The sequence below is a fragment of the Catharus ustulatus genome, chromosome 22, assembly GCF_009819885.2.
Source record: "Catharus ustulatus isolate bCatUst1 chromosome 22, bCatUst1.pri.v2, whole genome shotgun sequence".
NCBI lineage: Eukaryota > Metazoa > Chordata > Aves > Passeriformes > Turdidae > Catharus > Catharus ustulatus.
In genome coordinates, this window is record NC_046242.1 from 362960 (window position 1) to 385888 (window position 22929).

The window sequence follows — 22929 nt, forward strand, 5'->3', positions numbered from 1 at the left end:
ACTGGCACCAGGAACCGGCACCTGGAACCGGCACCGGGAACCAGCACCAGGAACCGGCCCCAGGAACCAGCACTGGGAACCAGCACCAGGGAACCGGCCCCAGGAACCAGCACTGGGAACCAGCACCAGGAACCGGCCCCAGGAACCAGCACTGGGAACCAGCACCAGGGAACCGGTACTGGGAACCAGCACCAGGAACCGGCACCGGGAAACGACACCAGGAACCAGCACCAGGAACCGGCACCAGGAACCGGCACCGAGCCCCCCGCAGCACGGAGATCCAGCCCGGTACAGCCCCTCTGTAGCAAAAACACCTCTTGGTCCCTCACCTGCCTGCCTCAAAGAGCCTCAAAACTCTGCAAAGAAACCGAGTTTGTGCTTGGGATCCCCCGCTTCCCTCAGAACAAAGCACTTGTGTGTTGTGCTTTTGGCAAGGACGCGCCGGGCGCTTTCCTGAGTGGGAGCGCGGCTCTGCGCCAGCCCACGGCAGCTGCACACCAGCCCGAGGGAGGGGATGCTGGTGACGGGATGCTGCTGGAGGGAACAGGCTCCAGCCCTGCACAGCACTCGGAGCCAGATGTGCCAGATGTGGAGCTGCAGCTGGGCCACCAGCGCCTGCCCCAGGCAGGAGCTGCTCCGAGCCCAGGGCTGCAGCAGGAGCGAGCGGGGAAGGGGAAGGGGAAGGGGAAGGGGAAGGGGAAGGGGAAGGGGAAGGGGAAGGGGAAGGGGAAGGGAAGCAGCCCCAGCAGCAGAGCCCTCACACAGCAGGGGCCTCCCCAACACCCCTGAGGCATTTCTGAGCCCCCTCTGCTCCCCCTGCAGTGCCACTGCTGAGGAGGGCACAGGGTCTGTGCATGGAAACTGTGGAACCAGAAAGGAAAATGCACTGCCCAGTAATTCTAGTGTCAGTTAAGGTTCCTTTCCTTCATATATATAGATATATATATTTTATACACATATATATATATATGTATATATATATCCCTTTTATATATGTATAGATGTATAAGTGTCACTCATAAGCACAAAACATTTTGCAAAATATATACAGGAACAGCTTCACCCACTGCTGGAAGTGCAGAAGTCCCTGGGATGTGGCACAAGCACTTCTCAGCTCCAGCACTGCCCCGGGACAGCCCAGGACAGCCCGGGCGTGCAGATCCAGCTCTGGTGGAGCCTAAAGCGGGGCTTGGGCCCTTGGTGAGGAGTGCTGCTGGAAATGTCCCAAACCTCACGCCAGACCCCAGCCCCAGCGCTGCTCCAGCACAGCAGAGACGAGCCCAGAGCACTGAACTCTCCCTGAGGCTGCACACTCTACTGCCTCTTAGTCCCGATTCAGTAATTCCCAAATCAATCCAGGTCAAAAAGGAAAGCCACAGTTTCAAGTGAAAAAAAGCAGCAACAAAACAACCAAAAATGGCAAACCAGCTGACAGTAGCCACTGCATTGTCTGCTGAAAGATCTCACGGAGATCAACACCCACAGGAATGACGACACCTACAGAACCAAGTGACTGCTCGGAGGAAAAAGCAAACCCAGAGCAGACCCTGAAGAGAGTCATTGCACCAGTCAGTGTCTCACTGCAGCCTCAGGAAACCAGACCAAAGCTTCTAACAGGAGAGCTGGGGTGGGTTTGAAAGTGCTACTGAAGCATCATCAGGCAAGTGCTGAACAGCAAAGTGTGTGATCCTGAGACACCTACAGCTACAGGCTGGGCTGAGCACATGCCCTGCCCCTCTTCCACAGGGAACTCGAGGCTTAAACTCCACTGAAGTGCAACAGGCTGGGAGCAGCAGGGAGCATCCCCATGGGAGTTATCCATAGGTACTCGTCCTACACAGCACTCAGGGCCGGTGAAACTGTTCCTTGCCTTTTCACAACTGTCCTTCTTTAACCTGGTTCCCCTCCAGCCTTCCCACATGGATTAATCACAGCAGAGCAGAGCACCGATGTGAGCAGGGCTGTAAGGCTCTCGGGGAGCACCTCCCTGCAGGACCAGGGCGGGCACAGCAGCTGCTGGCTCTGGCCAGGGGAGAGCAGGGACGAGGGGAGGTGATGGTTGAATCCTACAAGAGAGAGGGGAGCAGAAGCAGCCACAGCCACAGTGGAGCACCCATCAGGGGAAGGTGACTTTGGCACTCAAAGTCCTGTTTTCAGTAGGAATCACAAACTCAAAAAACTGTGTTCACTTGAGACTGAGAACCTGATTTCATGGGGGTTTCCAAGGCTATGGGAGAGGGGGGAAAATCTCTGCAGCATCATGGCCTGTCTGGGTAAGGGAAATCTATGAGCAATGTGAAATCTACGGACAGGCTTCAGGAAACTTCACGTGAAGTTCCATAAAGGAGCAAAAGGATTTCTTGGCATGTTGAGAGAGGTATTTTCTGGGAAAGGGCATTATGGGAAAGTTACCTTGCAGAATCTCTAATCCTTTCAGAATAACAAGAACTTGCAGGACAGACTCTGCAAGGGCTGGAGCAGCCTAACACCTCACAAATCACTGCTCTATGCATTCGCTCGCCTGGTGATCCAAGCCATAGGGCAAAGCAGAGCCCACCAGGTAAATCCCCTGCAGTTCCAGTTCTAGTACTTAGAAAAGCCAAAGCTGTGATACAGCACAGCTTTAGCTCTGTGCTCAGTGTCAGGCAGGGATGGAGCAGGGAGGAGGAACCTGCCAAGGAGGATGAGCTGGCTGCAGTCCCCAGCCCCACTCCCTTGCCACCTCACTCACCTGCCTCTTGTGCAGGAAACTGAGCAGGTTTGGAGTGAGGGGCTGCCTTTGCCCCAAGGGATTTGGGGTGTAGGTAGGAGCTGGGGGATGGATGGAGAGACACTGCAGACCCCACTCCAGGGAGAGCAGCCCAGGACTCCCCCAGGGAGGTTTTGCCCCATTGCCCCCAGAGAAGAGAACAGCAAACAATTGCAAATTGCCCCAGAGCCACTAACACTAACTTTGGCCTGACCCCCCACCCTTCAAAAAACAAACATAACCCCCTGTTTCCCACTGATAACTGCAAATAAAGCATGGAGAGACCTAAAATATGCAGAGGTCTCTCCTGCTGCCCCTCTGCCCAAAAGGAGCCACCAGGCAACCCAGGGAGAGGGGAATGGACGGTGCCCAGCAGCTGCAGCACATGTGGGCAAGCACAGGGTGACCCAGCAGAGCACCAGGAGGGGACATGGCCCTGGCACGTGTGTGCAGAGACACGTCTCCTCCTGCACGCAGGGTGTGCTGGACAGGGGACTCCAGGTGAGGAGGTGGCTGCTGCCTGCCAGGACAGGACTGCAGCAAGGTGAGAGCTCTTTTCTGGTGTAGCAGGCAGCCAGCAGGCGAGGGCACCTCGCTGCCCATGGCCGGGGCGTGCGTGGTCCCATGGGGTGTTGAAGATTTTTCCCTTTGTTGAAACATTCTGTGCAAAAAAGGAAAAGGATAAAAGTGTCAGGAGTGTGGAAGAAGAATATTCCCACCCCTGAGGGGCTGGCTGTGAAGCACCTGTGCCAGGGAGGGAGCTGAAGCCATGGCAGTGACCTTCCCCAAAGGCCACCCATCACTGCCAGGTTGTGGGAGGAGGAAACTCAGTGATGGGGTGAAAATCCCAGCTTTTTGAGCCCCATGCTTTCAGAAATGTAAATTCCTCTCATTTCAAGTTCTATGGGCTCTTCTGCTCAATTTGGGTCTTCCTAATGACACCCTTAACTTCATGGAACAGAACCCAGGTAAATCACACTGAGCTCCCTTTACCTCTGCCCATGAAATCCATCTCATGAATCTTCCATTTCCCCTTGGATTTTTGGAATGGGTAAGGGCCTGCACTGCCCTTCCACCCCAGGGCCCAGAGCACAGTGCAGCAAACGTGGAGATGGGCACCAGTGCTTGACAAAGGTTAACTGGGAAAATGCAACCTGCAGGGCTCCAGAGAGGAACAGGGGAGGCTGCAGAGCAGCACTGCTGGGTGCAGCCCTGCCACCACCCCCTGCCCTTTCCCTCACTCACCCACAGCAGCATTTAAGGTGCTCCAGGGCACAGAATGGATCCCAGAAGGAATAACAAGCAGTGTGAGCAGCCGTGGCTGGCTGAACACAGCTGGCCCCCAAGGAGCCTTTTTGCACAAAATAAAACAGATCAACACTCACCTGCAAGCTCATGGTTTCCTCCTGCTAGTGGCTCTGTGTGAAAGAACAGAACATGGGGTGGGTTGCAAACAAAGAAGTCACAAAACCCCTTTTTTTTTCTCAGAGCCCCCCCAGAGCCCAGACCCCAGGCTGGGCAGGGAGGACACGAGTGCTCAGCGTCCCCCAGGACAGCCCTGGCACCCACCATGCTGGAGCTGCCGTGGCTCAGCTTGTCAAAGCGGAACTTCAGGTTGGACCTCGGAGAGTTTCTGTTCTTTAGATCTGCTGGAGGGAGAGGACAAAGAAAGAGCAAAAATAATAAACTGTGAGCAAAAATATTTGCTGTAGTATGGCTGCACTCGCCCAGAGAGGCACTTTAATAGGCTGTCAGGAGTGCTACCAATATTTAGTCTGCCTTGGCTGAATGTTTGGCAAAAGCTGTACATTAAGTGTTTGCAATGGAACAAATTGAGGCTTAATTACATTTCACAGTCTTTCTCCTGGAAATGCCACTGAAAAGGCTACAAGGAATGACTGATCCATATAATGTAGGGGTGGATTTTCATGTTCTTGGCAGGAAAAATACAAAATAAACACTTCAAGCATTAAAAAGGGCTGGTTTAAGGATTCAGAAAATCATTAATTAAATGAGGAGGGGGACCTGAGGGGTGCTGAGACACAAAAAGCTGCCTGCACTCCATGGCCCCATTTTGCCTGACATCATCCCAGTTTCAGATCTGTTTGGGTCTATTTGTGCTTCCTGGCTGTTTCACAAACAGAGTTTCTCCACGTGGATGCTGGTGCCTTGTGGCTCTCTGTGGCTCAAGGAATCACAGCCATGGGGATTTGTGGGTGAGGGATGACCAGGCCATCCCCTGTCTCACTGCACTGTCACCCCAGGATGGGCAGCACAGTTCCTGCCTGCTCTGCCCTCCCGAGCTGCCCTCCAGTGTGGAAATCACCAGACTGAAATGGATGGAGCTGGTGAGCAGGCTGGCAGGACAGGAACGGAGCCAGGACCACGGGAAGCTGCTTGTTGATTAAATAATTGTGAGTCATGGCTCAGCCTCTGCAGACAGAGTTTCCACGACTACTGCACATGCCTGTCAGGGGAGACAGAGGGAACAAAGCCACAGCAAGAGCCACCTCTGAGCTCTGATTGAGAAAGGAAACAAATTGCCCATGCAAGTCCAGAACTACAGCTCCTGGGGCCGTGTCTCCAGAGCTCCCTGCCAGGATGGGGCTGCCCCACACCCTGGGGTGCCAGGGCGAGCACAGCTCCTCCACCCAGAGCCACAGACCCATCCCAAGGCAGCGCTCCAGGGGCTCTGGGTGGCCCCAGGAGTGGCGGCAGAGCCGGAGTGGCCGTGACCCACCTGTGGGGCTCCTGCTCATGATGACAGGGGTGGCCGGGGCGCCCACGCCGGGGCTCTCGCTGCCGGGGGAAGCGCTGTACACAAACACGTCCTGCTTGAAGGGCGACGCCGTGGAGGGCTGGCTCCCCTGCTCACAGACACAGCACATGGCTTTTCCTGCAGGCAGCTCTTCCCCACACCCTGCCAACACCCCCTGCAACCCACCCTGGGCAGTGCCTGGGCATTCCAAGGCTCCCTGGGCTGTCAGAATCACAGAATGCTTTGGCTTCTTGGTTTGGAAGGCACTTTAAAGACCATCCAATCACACCCTCCCTGCCATGGGCAGCGATGCCTTCCACTAGAGCAGGCTGCTCCCAGCTCTGCCCAGCCTGGCCTTGGCCACCTCCAGGGATGGGGCAGCCAGAGCAGCCCAGTGCCCACCAGGCAAACCCACCCTGCTCCCACAGCCAGAGGGGTGAGGCTCTCCATCCAGCAGCGAAGGCTGGCAGGGGGAGCAGGAGCCCAGCGGGTGAGGGATGTGCTGTGGGCAGGGGCTGGCACCTACCACGCTGTCGTACTCCTCCAGGGTCTCGCTCTCCCCCGCCGTGCTGCTGAAGCTGCTGGTGCTGGAGGAGGAACGGGAGATGTTCGAGCGCCCGTTCTCTTTCAGCTTGAGAAAAGGCCTGGAGAGAGGCGGAACGAAGGAAGGGCGCGTGGCTGTCACCAGGGCAGCGTGGCCCCTGGGCTGTGACGGGGACTGACCCTCCTGCACGCCCCTCAGCAGGGAGCCAAGGGGCTGCAGCACTCAGCTGCTTCCACAGGCCTGGCACAAGGCACTGGGGGTGCCCGGGTGGAGCTGGCTTCGCCTTGGCAGGGAGGGACAGGCACAGCCTTCTGTGCCCCGGGGATCTGGGCAGCCTCGGGATAATGCTGCTCTTTGCTCTTCCTTGCAAAAACCAAAAAAGAGCTGTGCTCACCAGAACCTTTTCTCCCTAAATATCAAACTTATTTAAAGTAGAATTTAGTAATGGTTTCCTTTGACAAATTCCTTGATGTGTGTTGAGCTGTGGTGGAAGGAGGATGGGCTCCTCCTGGCTCACCTGTCTTTGTTGGGGCATATTTCAGGGGAGCTGGGGTTGGAGGAGGTTTCAGATTTCATCTCTTGGGAAGAATGTCCTAAATCTGGTGTCTTCTGGGCTCCAGAAACGCTGTCACTGAGAGCACAAAGGGACAGGTTGCACAAGTTATACAAGAGACTGAAAAAGGATGGTCAAATTGTACTACCCAATAGCAATTATAAACTGTGAGGGTTTCTGGAGGATGCTCTATAGCCACCAGCACAAACTCACCACCTTGTCCTGCTCTCGGCCTGGCTCTCTGAGGTGGTGTGCAGGCGAGGGAACAGCCCTGACCGGCGCTTGATGGGGCTCCTGGACTGGTTCTTGGCAGCAGCAGCCGGGACAGGGGGCTGAAAGCAGAGAACAGCCTGGGTTGGAGAGCACAGCTCTCTCCTGGGAACTCAAACATCCTGTGAGGAGCTGTGCTGCCTATGCACCTAAAACTTCTTTTCTATCTCCTTTTACCTTGGGACCAAAACCCCGGGAAGCTTACATTTGGTTTTTCCACAAAACAAGTCCAACTTGAACGAGGCATCCAAATTCACAGCCTGCTCAGGTCCCCCCTCCCCTTACCCTTGCTGCCCATGGAGGTGAGTGCCAGGCTGCTCCAGCAGAGCACAGAGACTGTCGAGCTGTGGGGGGTGGGAGAGGAAGGGACAGAGGGACAGAGGGACAGAGGGACAGAGGGACGTGCTCACCGAGAAGGTGGTCTTGGTGACCTCGCCGCTGTTGTGCGCGATGCCCCCGCTGAGGCTGCCCGGGATGCCCGGCCCGTGGTGCTTCCTCTGGCTGCCCACCATGGTCTCCATCGAGTGGCTGCGCACACGGATGGCTCTCTGCGGCACAGGGACAGCAGGTCACCACCACCCAGCACAAGGGGGACAGAGCTGTGCCTCCCCGACAGCAGCACACCCCGACAGAGCCCTGGCAGCTGGGCACGGGCTGCCCCTGGGGAGCCCCACTGCCACCACAGCATCAGATCTCACCCCACTGCTCTGTGGTATCAAGGACTGCAGCTACAGGAGGTGCAGACACAGGTCCCAAGCCCTGCCTCCTGCCTGGCCAACATTCCCTTGGCAGGAATGGGGACCACAGCCAAGCCCCAAGCCGTGTGTGTGCACACCTTTCACAATTCTCCCTCGACTCAGAGAGGACAGATCCTCTCCTGCCTTTCTTGCACCTCTCCTGCACCTCTCCAGCCTGCCCCAAAACAGCCCCTGAGCTGGAGGCTTCACAGCCACATAAAAGTGCTTCTGTTCTTCAGCAAGCTTCTCTTTGACAATCCATTTAGCCTGAACTGCTGCTGTGGCTTCTCTTTATCCAGCCCCAGAAGGGACTGGAGGTGAGCTGGCCCCACAGCAGCCCCAGGTTCTCCCTGCTCACTTTGATCTTCACCTCTCCCTTCCCTCACTCTTCAATCAGCCACCTCCTCCACTCTCTCCTCAGCTATTCCCTCAGCCGTGGCTGCTGCTCCTCCAGCCCTGAATAAAGAGTAAATAAACCGTGGCAGGCCGAGCTCCTGAAGGTGCCAGCTCTGCACCTGCAGCATGCAGACCCCAGGGTCACAGAGCCACAGGTGGGCCCACACCAGGGCAAGAGAAATCTGCATCCCTGAGCTCTCACCAAGCCTCCAGCACTGATGGCCACAGCCCCAACTGCCCCTCCTGCCCATCCAATAATGAACATCAAGCAAGGCTCCATCAGACTGAATTTATTGGGGTCAGCAGCAATTCATACACGATTTGACATTGTTCTCAGGTAAAAGTCACCAGCTGCTTTGCTGCAAAGCAAAGCCTCACACTCTGCAGGCTCCTGCCCAGGCTGTGGAACTCTGCAGGCTGTCCCAGCACCCCAGCCCTGAGGAGTGGCTCCTTCCCCCGCAGAGGAGGCAAAGGCACCTCTCAGTCCCTCAGAGCCCAGCAGAACCGAGCTCTGCTCACCTCTGGGAACTGAACAAGCGTGCCCAGTCACTTGGCAAGGGGATGGGTCTGGAGGCTGGGTCGTAGGTGCAAGGCAGCAGGCAAAAAGATTCGATGGGGAGCAGGTGTGAGCCCTGCAGCCCTCCTTCACCTCCTCCTGCCCGTCACTCGGACAGGGCACCGTGCAGGATGTAAGCCAGCAGGCAGCCCAGCAGCGCGGGCCCGAGGTGACCAACACGGACCAGGGGGCTCACCTCCCACCCCAGCACTGCCTGCAAGGCCAAGAGAGCACGGTCTGTCCCCTCACACGGCCAGTGTGCCACAACAGCCCTGTTTAACCTCAGCCCGAGCCGGTGTGACTGCTGTGATGTGTGACTGACTCCATTCCTACACTGGAACAGGGCACACCTGAGCCTTGCAGCGAGCTCTGGGGAGCTGGGCACCCCTCCTCCCCAGCCCCATCCTCTGGGGACAGGATGAGGTGACTCATTCACCAGCCTCACTTCTCTGTGCCATAGAAATAACCGTGCCTGAGATAGAGCTGTTCCAGCTCACAGCCAGGACACCCCTGCCCAGACAGTGACACTCCAGTGCCAGCCCCTTCCATTCCACAGGGCAGCTGCACCACAGACACCTGGCAATGGCTCAAACCCTCAGTGCTGCCCCTCCCTCTCGAGGATGTCCCTGCTGCCCAGCCAGTCACTGTCCCACTGTCCCTACTGCCAGAGGCTGCTCAGTTTGCTCCACAGCACTTTGCCCACTCCTTTTCCTCCAGCCCACATACCCTGCCTTCCCTCACACTCACCCATCTCCCTGGCACACTCAGCTCCACTTCCCCCCTCCACACCCAGCACCTTTCTTCCTACCTCTGTTTTGAGCACCACAACCACCACCTCCCACCCGCCGTGCCAGCTGCCCCAGGCCCCCTCCTGACCCCACAGCAGGGACAGCCAGAACAGCGCAGGACAAGTCCTGCCACAGCAGAGCCCAGCTGCAGGCACACCCTGTGGCAGGGGTGGGCTGGGCTTGGACCCCTCTGGGGACACAGGAAAAGCTGCAGCACACTGGTGCTCAGGAGCTCTGGAGAAGTCACTCCAATGCAGACGCTCCCCAGCAATGTGCCCATGCCAGCTCATGCTTGCTCCCACTGGGACCAGTTTGGGCACTCGGCAGGCTGAGCAGGCAGTGGTGGCAGCAGTCCCCACCTCCTCCTGCCCCGCTACCCTCGGGGGACACCTCTTGTCCCCCAGCACGCACTCTGCCCACCCCAGGTGCACTTTAGCTCTGCTGCTGGCAGGCAGGGTTTACCTTGAAGGACTCCAGGAAGCCTCCATGACCCCCATTCTCCAGCTTGTCCTCCTCGGGGCCCAGCCCCAGCATGGTCTGTGTGTGCCCGTGCAGCTCGTCGTGCAGGTTGTCCAGCAAGGCAGCCCGAGTCCTGTCCTGCAGGCACACAGAGGGCTCAGCCCCGCAGGAGGAGCAGTGGCTCTGACCCTGCCACCAGCTCCTGCCTCCTGCAGGGCAGTGCCACCCACGGCCACCGTGCCCTCATCCCTGCCAGCACTGACCCAGGGCAGCAGGGAAAGGTGGCTTTGAGGAGGGATGGGAGAACTCCCAAAGCCTGCTCCAGCAGCGTTACCTCCAGCTTGGCAAACTTGTCAGACTTGCAGCAGGCGTTCTCAGCATTGATGAGCTTGGTCAGCAGGAACTCCCGGAACTCGGGGCTCTGCAGGGGGAGAACCAAGGTGGGAAACACTCACTGCTCTAAGAGCCTGTATCTCCGGCACCACAACCCAAAACCCAAGCTCACAGCACCCAGCAGATGTGGAATCATTGGTGGAAAACCCCAGATGGGTTTGAGGTGCTCTGCCCCAGCACCAGAGCCACTGCTGCTGCCTTGCTCAAGTGATGCCATGTGTGGTGCATGGCCACTCACCCATGGAAACCAAGATTAATGCACATCAATCCCAGAAGTCCTGTTTTCCCCAAGCCATGGAAACATCTACTTTTTTTACAGTTTGGAACATGTTTCCCTCTCAGGTCCTACCTTCTGGAACACTGGTGGGCTCGGCAGGGGAGGACCAAAGGAGGGAACGTCTTCCCGGGCTGTGACCGACACCTGAGGGGTCAAGAGACACGTTTGTCCCAGGGTGCAGCAGGACAACAGGGGTTGTGCCACCTACACCAGGTGATATTTCAGACTGCTCCAAGGCACATTCAAACACTGAGGACCACCAAAACTCTTTAACAAATGAGCTGTTTTACAAACATGTATTCTCTGCACCGACATACACACGCATCATGTAACAGTGCACACAAAGCACATGTGTGCACACGTGTGCTCAGCACTCAGGTACAAGTGCCTGCCAGGCCTAACACTGCCTACATCCCTGAGCACAGAACTGCCTCCTAATCTCTAATCTAACCCTCCCTTTTGCCATCCCCGCTGTCCTGTCCCTCCGTGCCCTCGTCACAAGGTGCAGAAGCAAAGCCGGGCAGGTGACACGGGGACTGCCTCACCTTGTACACCGTGTTATCCCCCTCGGGGTTTTCCACCTGCACCACAATGTAGGCGTGCAGGAAGTTGGAGGCAATCATGTCTGGGACAAATGGTGTGTTCTCCTCTTGGAAGATGATTGCCACGATGTCATTGCCAATGTGCCTCTTCCTCTGGAGCTACAGGGACAGGGAGAGCATTGGGTTAGCAGGACCAGGGGGTTCTGCTCCTGCAGGAGCAAGTGCCAGGGCAGGCTGGGGAGCCAGGGAGCTCCCCACAGTGCCAGGGCATCCCCACTCAGACTCTTCTGTGCAAGGAACCTCATCTCTCTTACTTGTTGTGTGTCTCCTTCAGTAAAAGGCAGCTTTGTAGAGACATGAAACATGATCTCCCTGTCCCTGAACACCGTGTACACAGACTCCGCTCCCGTCTGCCCATGGCTGACATCCAGGCCTCCTCGAAAACTGGAGATCAAGGCAAAGGCGGAGAGAAACCAAGAGATATTAATTGAAAGCTTCACAGAGAGCACCGGTGGCTGTCGGGGACAGGCTGAGGGAACAGCCCAGCTCGTTTATCTTTATCTAGCAGCCAGCAAATGGCAAAGAACAAACCGTGCGTCATGTGCTGTGACCAGCCATCGCTGTCACCAGCCTGAAACACAGGGTACCCACAGCGCAGGGCTGGCCAGCCAGGGCTGCCCACAGCCATGGCAGCAGCTGTGCCCCCACCATCCCTCCCCAGCATGGGGGTCTCTGCCCACACCGTGGGCTCTGCAGTGACCGCCCTGGAGCACCCGTGGCTGCACCACCACACCGGGCACGGCACATTTCCACAGACTTCCTTCCACCCAGGGCTGAATATAGCCAGATTTTATCACAACCTCAAAGCTGCAGGAAAAGAAGTTTTTCTCTCTTGGCAGCTCAAATTTTTTTTAACTCCCCCAGCTTTGAAAAACAAGCCAAAGCTATATTTGCTTCTGCTCCGCACATCCCGCTCATAAGCGACATGACTTCTGTTCTCACACGTAGATATTTTTACATATGACATGGTCTCTTGTTAATGCATTTGTAAAATCATCCTTTTTATCTAACTTACCCTTTGAAGTCTTGGAGAGTTATGGTGTCTCCCAGAAAACTTAGGAAGTTCTTGAAGGCAGCGCTCTCTTCGTTATTGCCAAACAGCTCCTCCTCTTGGGTCTGCAAAACACAGGGTGCATCTGCTGACAGCCCCAGTTTCCTGCCTGTCCAACCCCCTGCCAGTCCAGCTTCCTCCACAGGGTCCCTGGGATGACCAGCCCCTTGTTCCATGATGTCCTGCACAGCCACAGGCTGCTCCCCACCTCTGCTCCCAGCTGGCCACCACCAGCCCCCAGCCCCAGCCGTGGCTGTCACAGCCTGCCCAGTGCCTGGGACAGCCCAGGGCAAAGCTGCTGAGAGCCTGTCCTGAGCCCCAGCAAGGACCTGATCTGGGAAATACCAAACCAGAAGAGAATCCTCTGTTGAAAATCCCTCGTCATCTCACTTGCTGTATTTGCAAACAATGAGACCCTAATTACGGTCTTGCATGAGTCACTCAATCCATCCCAAAATGCAATATGTAAGATAATTAGAGTGCCTGTCAGAGTAATTCTCAATGAGTTCTGAGTGTGAGCTCTGCGCTCCCCATGCAGAGTCCCCCTGCTAATGACAGCATTTTCAGCAAGCCCACAGTCCCTGCAGACAAACATAGTTTAGCTGTCTAAACTTATATCTGATTAAAATACCACGCCTGCTAAAATCCATTTTCACATCCGCTTTTCCCTACAGCAGCTTGTGGGCTGATTTCCATACTGAGCTTTTCAATCCTGTAATTTTTTAATGAGTGGGGAAAACATCCGAGCAATGAGAGGCACAGTCAGTGAGGACATCCAGTGACACGAGGTGCTGCACACGGCAGGATTCACGTCAGAGTTGGGTCTGTGCTCGTGGATCTCTGGTGCACAGGGACCACGAAAGCAGCACGGGGACAACTCACCTGCCTGAACTTCTGATAGATCACACCGAACTTGAACGTGTTGTTGACCTCATGCTCATCATAAGCCACGATCATCTGGGATGCCTGCAGGGAAGCAAAATGCCAGTTGTTCCATCTGGTGGTCCAAAATGTGATGGCCAAAAGATCCATGGTGAGGGGTGAGGAGAGCCCACTGCAGCAGGTACAACACCAGGGGAGGGAAGGCGGAAAGAAGCCAAATTCCCACATAATTGGGCTAAGAAGTTTCCAGCAGTGGCCCTGGGTGTTTTCTCAGTGTCCCTGCAGAACACACGACCAACTTGGGCAGGTTACCTCACCTTGGGGTAGAGAACCGGGTTGAACTTCAGCCCAGAGGCATCGTCACAGAAGGCCTGTGGGCAAGGGGAAAGAGCAGTCAGTGCCAGGTCCTGGGCCAAAACTTCATGAATAAAGAAGCCAAATACAGCCTGCAATAGCACGAGCTCCCACTCCACATCCTCTCATTGGGCTGCCCCATGGCCTGGCTGAGGATGCAGCAAGCCAAGTCCCACGTCTCTCCACACCACAGGAGTGCCATTGCCTCTCCTTGCCTGGGATCAGCAGGGAACCAACAGCAGGGCCAGCACACAGCACCACCCACGTGCCCCTTGACCTGAGAGCCCAGGCACTGCTGCCCAGTGCTGCCCAACACTGCCCAGTGCTGCCCAACACTGCCCAGTGCTGCCCAACACTGCCCAGCGCTGCCCAGCACACGCTGCCCAACGCATCCCAACGCATCCCAGTGCTGCCCAACACATCCCAACACATCCCAGTGCTGCCCAACGCATCCCAGTGCTGCCCAACGCATCCCAGTGCTGCCCAGCACTGCCCAGTGCTGCCCAACACATCCCAGTGCTGCCCAACACATCCCAACGCATCCCAGTGCTGCCCAACACATCCCAGTGCTGCCCAACACATCCCAGTGCTGCCCAACACATCCCAACACATCCCAGTGCTGCCCAACACTGCCCAGTGCTGCCCAGTGCTGTCCAACACATCCCAGTGCTGCCCAACACATCCCAACACATCCCAGTGCTGCCCAGCACATCCCAGTGCTGCCCAACACATCCCAACGCATCCCAGTGCTGCCCAACACATCCCAGTGCTGCCCAACACATCCCAACACATCCCAGTGCTGCCCAACACTGCCCAGTGCTGCCCAACACTGCCCAGTGCTGCCCAACACTGCCCAGCGCTGCCCAGCACATCCCAACACTGCCCAGCACATCCCAGTGCTGCCTAACACATCCCAACACTTCCTGATGTGCACTGGCACAGGCTTTGCCTCATGTTCCAGCCAAGCCAGGCAATTCACCTTTGCAATCTGGGGGATACTTGGGAGTTTGCTGAATCCTGCCAGTGGAATCCGTTCATGCAACGTCTTCACTTTGGACCTAGCAAAGAAACCACAGTGAGCAGACAGATCTCAGAGTGTCTACAGCAAAGCAACACCCACTGTTGGGAAACCCTGTTGTGCTGTGTTTGTGGGGCCTGGTTAGTGAGCAAAGGCTCAATTTGACTTCTCATCTCTGCAGCTCTTAAAATATTCATAGTTTGGAGGGAAATGACACAATGGTTCAGACATGCTGTGTCCTGTCAGCTTATGGAGGGATGTGACTGGTGTTATCCCAGGGAGGATTAAACCCACAGAGGTTTACATTCAGTTCCAGCAGGTTTAGCAACAGATCAAAGTCTCACATTCATTATCAGGTTTAGGCAGTCCCAGCACAGAAACACAGGGATTCTGCCCTGCCTCCCATCCCAGCCAGACCCCTCCACACGCTGCCAGTGCAGCTCATGCAGCACTTGCTGCAGAAACAGAACCAGGGGCTCCTAAAGAGAGAATATTTTGTTAAACAAAGCTCTTTTTCCCCATACCTGAGTATAACCCTTAAATATTCTGTGCCATCTGTCTCCTCGCACTTCACAGAAAGGATCAGATTTCCGAGGCTGCTGGCTGTACAGTAGAAATTTAAATGATCCTAAAAATAGAAAACAGCACGTTAGCAGCCGGGAAACAACTCGCCCATGGCAAGGACACTGTCTGGACACTCACCTGCCATCCCAACACCCCCCAGCACCCACACACCTGCCCCCCTGGCCAGCACCAGGGCTGAGAGCAGGAGCCAGAGACAGGAGCTCAGAGCCAATGTCCCCAGGGTGTCACAGGAGACCCGTGGCTGTGGGGCCAGGGGCAAAGGCCACACGTGTGGCCATCACTGCCATGCTGGGAACTTGCCCATTTTGCTCACAAACTGAGTTTTCTTAGTCAAAGGTGTGCAGCTCTGAGTGCCATGAGTGAGGAGCCCACCTTCCCCAGGAAATGCTTGCGGTAGGCTCTGGCCTCTCCCTTGCACTCCAGCTTGTAGCCAAAGGTGCTGGGGCTGAGGTTTTCCTCCTCCTCCTCGCAGATGCTGCTGTCAGACGAGGTGGGCGTGCCAAGGTTTTCTGGGTCTTCTATCCAGTAGCCCCCAAACTGGGGCAGGATGATCAGCGGGTATGGGCTGCCCTTCTCGAGGATCTGCAGGGACACGAGGGGTCAGGCAGGAGGGGGGTGTGGATGTGGGGTGCAGAGCTCACTGTCCCTTGTTTAACCCCCCTACTCCAGCAGACCCCAGCCCTGACAAGTCCAGCCCCTCTCTGAGACCTCTTCTCTGTCACAGAAGTGGGCACATGCAACTGAGGAAAAGTCAAAATCCACAAAGGCAGGGAGGGGGGAACATGCTTTATGCAGCTCCTCTCAGAATCTCCACCAATTCCTCTGCCATCAGCAATTTTGGAAAGGCATTCCCCAGGTGTTCAGGGGGTTCAGGGCACCCACCTCGTCGATGCTGGGGTATGGGATGTAGTCTTCCTGGAAAAAGGAACCAGAACACCATCTATGACCATCTGTTCCCCAGCAGCTGTCCCTTAAAACCCCATCCCTGCCCACCCAGCCCAAGGAATGCCCCCAGCTCCTGCTGCTCCCTGGCAGGGAGGCATCAATGCCCTGCCTAGAGGGAGTTCCTCCACTGCAGCTCCCCAGCGCAGTGCAAACCCCAACCCCTGGAAGCTGAAATGCACCGCTCTGGACACCAGGCTGGATTAGGGATTTACAGGCACCCATCTCTGCCTTTCAATCACTGCCTTCTCTTCAGATTACATCTAAATCCCTTCCAGCCCTTTGAGTGACTATCTCTGGTGATCACATTAAACCTCTGAGAGGAGGGGGGGACACTTGAAGAGTTCTCCTCAAGGAACAAAAATCAACCAACCTTGTGTTTTTGGCTCCCAGACTTCTGTTCTTCCAGTTTTGGTGCCTGTTTAGAACAAAATCAATGCATCAAATAATGCAGATGCTTTTAGGAACACAGGGGGTCGTTCCACCAACACGAGGGTGTTTTGCTACATGGAGATCCCTCCATGCCAAGAGGCTGGAGGTGGGGTCTGCTCCTGGCAGCCTCCAGCACTGCCCTCGGGGGCTCTGCTGGGCCAAACATCCCCAGTTACTGGCATGCACCCTGCTGCTCACCTGCATTTTTTCCAGCATTTCGAAGAATTCTGCCGACTGAAAAGAAAAGAAGGAAATCTACTTTTCGATAAAAGCAGACACAAGGCAAGCCAGTCCAAACCTCTGACAGCAGGGACACAGGACCCCACCCCAAGCACTGTCCTGCTCCCTGAAATTAGCACCAGGAGCTCCCGTCCAGCCCAGTCTGGAGCTCAGCATTGCTGCAGGTGCCCTTGCCAGATGCCCTCAACCCCCTCAAATGCTGAGCTTTGGGCATGGTTTGATCAGGGGTCTTGAACCATTTCTTCTCTCAATCACAGCAGCACTGGTGAAGCTGCTGCCAGCTGTGCTGGGCTGCCCAGTGCAGGGTTAATCCCCATGTGCCAAAGGAAATAAAGAGATTATTCAGCTGCTCCAATTAGAAACCCTGCTTGTGCTGCTGCCTGGCTGCAGAGCCAGGGCCCAGGGCAGGAGCTGCAGCCACCACGCACAGGTGAGTGCTCTGCACCCTCGGGGAGAGGCTCGGGGAGAAGGACCCAACCAGAGAGGCACAGCCCACATCCAGGAGAGCTGCCAGGGCCTGGATGGGCTCTCCCTCGGCCACGGGAACCTCAGGTAACGCTGCTCCCACCCTGATCTACCTGTGCTGCCCAGCGGGGACCGTTCCTGGCGGTGTCCTGTGCTCCTGGAGCTGCTCTGAGGAGCAGCACGCCTTTGGTGCAGCCCTGGACGTGCTGGACAGTCCTGATCCCTCTCCCAGCCCTTCCTGCCGCCAGGTACACACCAATAAATTTCCCAGCCAAACTAGGGCTGTGAGCGCGGCACTCCCAGTGAACCCTAGGTGGTTTTTCTGGAGGCGGGGCACACCCGCCCCGTCCCTTCTCTCGGCCCTCCTTCCACCCAGCCCGGCTCCGCTCCCGGCCCGGCGCTGCCAGCCCGAGGGGAGAGCGGGATAACAATGGGAAAGGCACGGGGGATGACTTCTAGTGAACTCTTAGAATAGACTGAATTTCTCAAAAGACAAAAAAATAGATGAAAAAACAGGGGAGGGGATGAAGAAATGAAAATCAAAGGAAAAGTCTGAGATTTTTTTCCCCTTTAATATTTGTGGTGAGCAAAGGTCGGATTTACAGCAGTCAGGTGGGGCAGCTGTGGCTTGGACATGCCCTGGCTGTTTCCAGCTTTAGACCCTGCCCATCCTCACCTACCTCCCCTGCAGAAGTCAAAAATAAAAACCCCGGCTCAGACAGTTCTGTGCCCATACCTGGATGCTCTTTAAAACGTCTTTTCCTTAGTTTGAGCTCGGTTTGGATTCTGTTTATCTCCAGGCACAAACGTTCTTGGATAGTTTCAGGTCCTGTTCTACCGGAGCTGACCCCGCTGTGGCACCGGACTGCAGTGAGTCCCACCGAAAGTGCCCCCGGTGCTGAGCAGGGCATGCAGCGGTGTGTGCCCTTCAGAGAGCTGTGCTGCTTACAGCCAGCCTTGCCGGGCCACAAGGGGAAGCACCAAAAAGAAAACCCTGCACCAGCTGAGAACTGCCAGGAACGGAGGGCAGCAAACAGAGCTGTGCCTGCAGCCCTCCCCAGCACTCTCCCCAGGTGTCGGAGCATTCAGCAGCAAGCCCTGGAAGAATTCTATTGCTTTCCTGGCATCACCCCACCCGCACCGGCCACACAGCCGGAGAGTCACGGGCACCCAGCGAGAGCCCGGCCCGGCCGCCCCTGCCCGGCCCCGGTAATGCTTCCTCAAGCCAGAGGCACAGCAGGACAGCTGTCGTGTTGTCCCAAAGGGTGGCTCCCCTCGAGGCCAAGCGCCCGGAACAGGTTGGGCAGGAAGCAGGGGAGGGTTTGCAGGGCAGGTGCCCGCTGGGATGCGCAGCCCGGCATGTGAAGCCCCAGACGGCGGGGACACGGGGACACGGGGACACGGGGCACGGGGACACGGGGACACGGTGTGCGCCTCATGCTGGCACAGCACGGTGCCGGGCAGCGCTGCTGGGAGGAAAAGCAGCCCCCAGACTCGGCCCTGCTGGGCTCGGTTGTGTAACGGGAGCGGGCCGGGCCGGGAGGGGGATGGAGGAACGGGTTCAGCTCCAGGCACCACCTACAGCTGCTCCGGCACCGGCAGCCCCGGTCCGGGCAGCCGCTGCGCTGGAAGCGCTGCTCCCACCAGCGCTGCTCCCACCAGCGCTGCTCCCACCAGCCCGGCTCTCCAGCCCAGCCCGGCTCTCCAGCCCAGCCCGGGTCTCCAGACCAGCCCAGCTCTCCAGCCCAGCTCTCACCTTCATGGTCGGCGGGGCCGTGAGCGGCGGGGACAGGGGCCGCTCCGCCACCGGCACATCCGCGCTGTTCAGCAGCTCCTGTTTCCTGGAAAACCAAACACGGGCATGTCAGCTCCCCCGCCCCGAGCCAGCGCACGAGGCAGCAGATAAGAGGAGATAAGGGCTATCTCCCTTGGCAAAGCCGTGGTGGGCAGCAGGCTGTACATCTGGAATCTGAGAAAAAGCGCAGCAGAGTGTGAGAAGGTGACAGAAGTCATGAGAAGAGCCCGTGCCCGGGGTGGGCTGCGAGTCCTCGTGTGCGCTGCTGGTGGTGCGGGGACAGCAGGGCTGGGTTTGTGTGACAGCCCATCCCCTCCAGGGCAGGACCTGCGGCTCGGCAGCCTTCTGACAGCAAAGGAGGGTCAGGGACACCCAGGGACACCCAGCTGGGAGATCCTTTGCCAACACAGCACCTGGCACCGGATCTGGAAGTGCCAAGAGCCATCATGAAGGTGCAAGACCCCAGGAAAGTGGAAAGCAGCCCCTGTATCACGGAGCTGTCAAGACAGCCACCCCCCGCAGAAAAAGAAAAAAAAAAAGTCCCCTAAGATTTGGAAAAGTACGACCTCAGCCCTCTCCTGAACAAAATTCCCATCCCTCTCGCCCGGCGGCTCCCGGGCAGGCAGCCACGCCATCACGCCGCAGCACTGCCAGATGCTCCTCCGGGAGTCAGAAAATCTGAGATTTAATTTAGTTTCCTCTTGTCCCTGCCAGGTTAGTCCTGCAGAAACCGGGCCAAAATGTCCAACTGTTTATCTCTCGGTAGCGAGGTTTGGTTCCCATGGCAGCGCGCCCCGGGATGGCTCCGCTCAGCGCAGCACGGCACCGGCACCGATCCCTGCCGGGGCCCCTCCACAACACTCAGCTCCTGCCGGGGGCACCCCGAGCTCTGCCAGCTCCTTCCCTGGCCACCAGCCCCACCGCGGGCCCTGCCCTGCCATCCCCTCCTGCCCAGCCCCGCTGTTGGTGACAGCAGGTGACAATCACGGGGAATTGCGGTGCCTGCAGCCCCTCCTCAGCAGAGCCATGGACATGCTGCGGGGATGAAGTGGGAAGGCAGAAAGGAGGCAGCAGGGATGCTGGAAGGCAAAGTGGGACCAGCAGCATCATCCTCTTCACAGCCAGGGCAATCCCGGCTCCACCTGGGCCGTGCCAGCACCGTGGGCTCGGCCACGGGCACTGGGGGAAACACCCACGGCATTGTGTCCAGACGTGAATCCAGACCAAGAACTGATGTTTCACATTACACTGAACCAAAATAAATCTTCTTTCTCTCTTTTTCATATCACAGCAGGTTAAATTTACATTGTTACACCTCATTTCAGATCCTGGTATCTTCCAGTTTGTCAATGCAAGAAATTAATTGGAGAATGTGGGGCAAGCAGAATTCCTGTCCTGCCCACCCGTACTGTTTATCAAGCTCCTTCCCCTTCTGCTCTCCACAACCTCACCATGTCTCTACTGCTGAAAAATGCCGAGGATGACAGATTTTCCTTGTTTGCTCTTTGACTTTCTAGGACACTAAAGCACAGCCTGATCTGGAGCAAAGCACTCATCCTCTGCTCTCCTTGCTTTGAACCCTGAGCTCTGCCTGATTGCACTCAGCTACACAGTGGCCTCAAAGGCATAAAACAGACACGACTTTGAAAAGATTAAAGTTACAGGGATGCGCACAAATAATTTGATTTGATCTGGGATTTGTAGTGGGTTGCCATAGCATCATATTCTAAGTATTATAAAATCACCCAACTTAACAACATGTTCCTCTGTCACATGCTGGCTGCTTCTTTGGGGCCAAACTGCTGGAACTGCTCCTGCAGTTCCGGGAGAGCAAAACAAGCCCATCCCCAGCGCCTGCTCGGAGCGGTCTCTGCTGTGAATCTGTTTTGTTAAAGTCCAACCGCGGACGCCGATGATTCAGCCCGCTGTCAGCGCTGGGGTCAAGGGCCGGCCCGTTCCCCAAACCGATCGCCCCCAGGGGGTGATAAATGAACCGGGAGGAAGGTGAGGATGTCTTTGTCTGTGCACAGCCCTCGGGGATCCCCCTGCAGCGACCCTGGAGCCCCAGAGTGACCCAGTGCCCAGCTGGCACCGAGGGTGTCTGCAGAGCCTGTGGCACGGCTGAGGTGACAGCTGCCAGGACGGGCACTGGGGACACCGGGCAGCTCCCCACACTCGCCTCTGCCTGGCACACAGGAGACACACAGCACTGACAACATAACCAAAATTCCCTGAGTTCACTCCCTAAGGGGGTACCTGGCAGGTACCAGGGGCTCTGCCTGCCCCGTGTCCCCTGGTCACAGCCAGACACCAGCACAGGATGGGCCAGAGCATCCTCCGGAGCTGGACACCAGCCTCTCCAGAAGGAAACGTGGGCATCACTTCCATAATTTCATTTCTTTGTTTTTCTCATTAGGCAAATTAAGAGAGAAGGGAAAGAGAGAATTAGAATCCTGCATACTTAGTAAATCTAATTAAGGAAATACCTTAATGCGGTTATGGCAGGGCCGACTGCAGGGTTTCCGAACAGACACTGAGATCACCCCAGCCGTGCCAGCTCCCTCCTGTGCTCGGGGGGACCTGTTGCCAGCTCTCAGGGAGCCAAATCCCACCTGCCAAGGGCTCCTGGCTCCTTCCAAAGGCAGAGACAATGGGGATTTCCCCCTTTATTTTGGGGGGGAAGCAGGGGCACTGGTGAGCTCCCAACACAGCAAGGTGAGGTCTTTCTCTTTAAAGCAACTCTGACCACAGTCCTGAAGCACATTCAAATTAATATCCTGTATTTGGCAAATACAGGACACACAGACATACTGAAATTCTGAGTGAAAAGTCCTGTTCAGCACAGAGCCAAGGCTGCCCAGACCCTTGCAGCGCTCCCATCCAGACCCTGACTCCCAGTGCACACTTCCCTCACACTCTCTTAAGCCTAATGAAAATCCCCTAATGCATCCCACCTCCTCTGATTTATTTCCCAGACAGGCTCTAAATCAGCAGAGTACATTTTGATAAATCACAGGTGGGGAGATATCAACATATGACATGGTGAAATGCTCCACAACTTGTGTCTGGCTCTGCCTCTGACAAGACCAGCAAACGAGATGGGAGCATCCCGGGTTACCTCTGTGCCTGTGCTTAACTCCACAGATCAAACCAGGCCTAAGGAGGCACCAAACTCCTGCAGCAACAAGTTCTGCCTGTCAGATGCCTCATCCTTGAGAAGGTCAGCAGTGACTCTCCTGTAAATTAACAGCCTCTATTTTTGGACTCATCATTTTTTATCCTTGATGGGCATCACCTTGCCAGCTGCTTCCTTTTTAGTTTGTTTAATATTCCATGCCCAGTCTCATAAGTTTTCAGAGGGGACAGTGTTTCCATATCACTTTCCATCCTGCCCCTGCCTGGGTTTAGCTCTGCCCACAGTGGGAATGGGGCACAGGCTGCTCGTCCTCCCTCTCCATCCCCCACACAACTGGGACCAACCCCTGGCTCCTGGGACACGAGCACCTGATGACACCAGGCACAGCAGCAGCGGCCAGGAGCCCTTGCCAGCTGTTCACAAATTGCAAAGAAAAAAAAAACCCTCAACCAAAACTGTGGGTTTTTTGCAACACAGACAAGGGCACCTTGCTGTGAGTTTACACCTGGAAATCTGCAGTGAGTGCCTGAATGAAGAACCTTGCCCTGACTTTGAGCAGCTCTCCACCCAATCCCAGGATGCCAGGCAGGCAAGATCTCGCTGCATCATCACTCATCCCAGGGAGGACATCAGCAGAGGACATGCACTGCTGCAGGCTCCCACCGGTGTCAGACAGTTGTGGGGCTCCAGAATCCCCCCCAGACACGGGGTCCAGCCCCAGCACTCGGTGCTGCAGAGCTGCCAGACCCTCGGGCAGAGCCCCTGCCACGGAACATCTTCCCTAGAAACTGATTTACCTTGTTACATCCTGCTCAGCCTGGCCCTATTCAGCACTGCTGCCTTCTCACACTGAAGCCTGAGAGTCAGCAAAAAAAAAAAAAAAAAAAAGGTGCAGCATTTTCTCATCTACCTTTCTTGCAATAAATTCTGTATTTGCAAACTGCCAG

General features: G+C 56.3%; 1 protein-coding gene across 6 annotated transcripts in view; it reads right to left on the reverse strand.

Moving 5' to 3' along the window:
• Positions 1–683: 683 nt before the first annotated feature.
• Positions 684–22929, reverse strand: part of RAP1GAP2 (RAP1 GTPase activating protein 2) — a 53308-nt gene continuing 31062 nt past the window's right edge. For 4 of the 6 annotated variants that reach the window (XM_033078127.2, XM_033078123.2, XM_033078125.2 and 1 more), the window contains 23 exons: positions 18808–18892; positions 16545–16580; positions 16288–16332; positions 15855–15887; positions 15345–15554; positions 14912–15015; positions 14349–14427; positions 13333–13386; positions 13016–13099; positions 12098–12198; positions 11337–11466; positions 11026–11181; positions 10553–10624; positions 10145–10231; positions 9814–9948; positions 7285–7422; positions 6818–6936; positions 6569–6682; positions 6034–6151; positions 5490–5616; positions 4319–4398; positions 4135–4167; positions 684–3410 (listed from right to left, as the gene is read on the reverse strand). In XM_033078127.2, the coding sequence (XP_032934018.1) occupies positions 4159–4167; positions 4319–4398; positions 5490–5616; positions 6034–6151; positions 6569–6682; positions 6818–6936; positions 7285–7422; positions 9814–9948; positions 10145–10231; positions 10553–10624; positions 11026–11181; positions 11337–11466; positions 12098–12198; positions 13016–13099; positions 13333–13386; positions 14349–14427; positions 14912–15015; positions 15345–15554; positions 15855–15887; positions 16288–16332; positions 16545–16580; positions 18808–18892 (2116 nt within the window). In that variant the 3' untranslated portion in view covers positions 684–3410; positions 4135–4158. The remainder of the gene's footprint in view (positions 3411–4134; positions 4168–4318; positions 4399–5489; positions 5617–6033; positions 6152–6568; positions 6683–6817; positions 6937–7284; positions 7423–9813; positions 9949–10144; positions 10232–10552; positions 10625–11025; positions 11182–11336; positions 11467–12097; positions 12199–13015; positions 13100–13332; positions 13387–14348; positions 14428–14911; positions 15016–15344; positions 15555–15854; positions 15888–16287; positions 16333–16544; positions 16581–18807; positions 18893–22929) is intronic. The other 2 variants (XM_033078126.2, XM_033078124.2) reach the window with 2 other exon arrangements.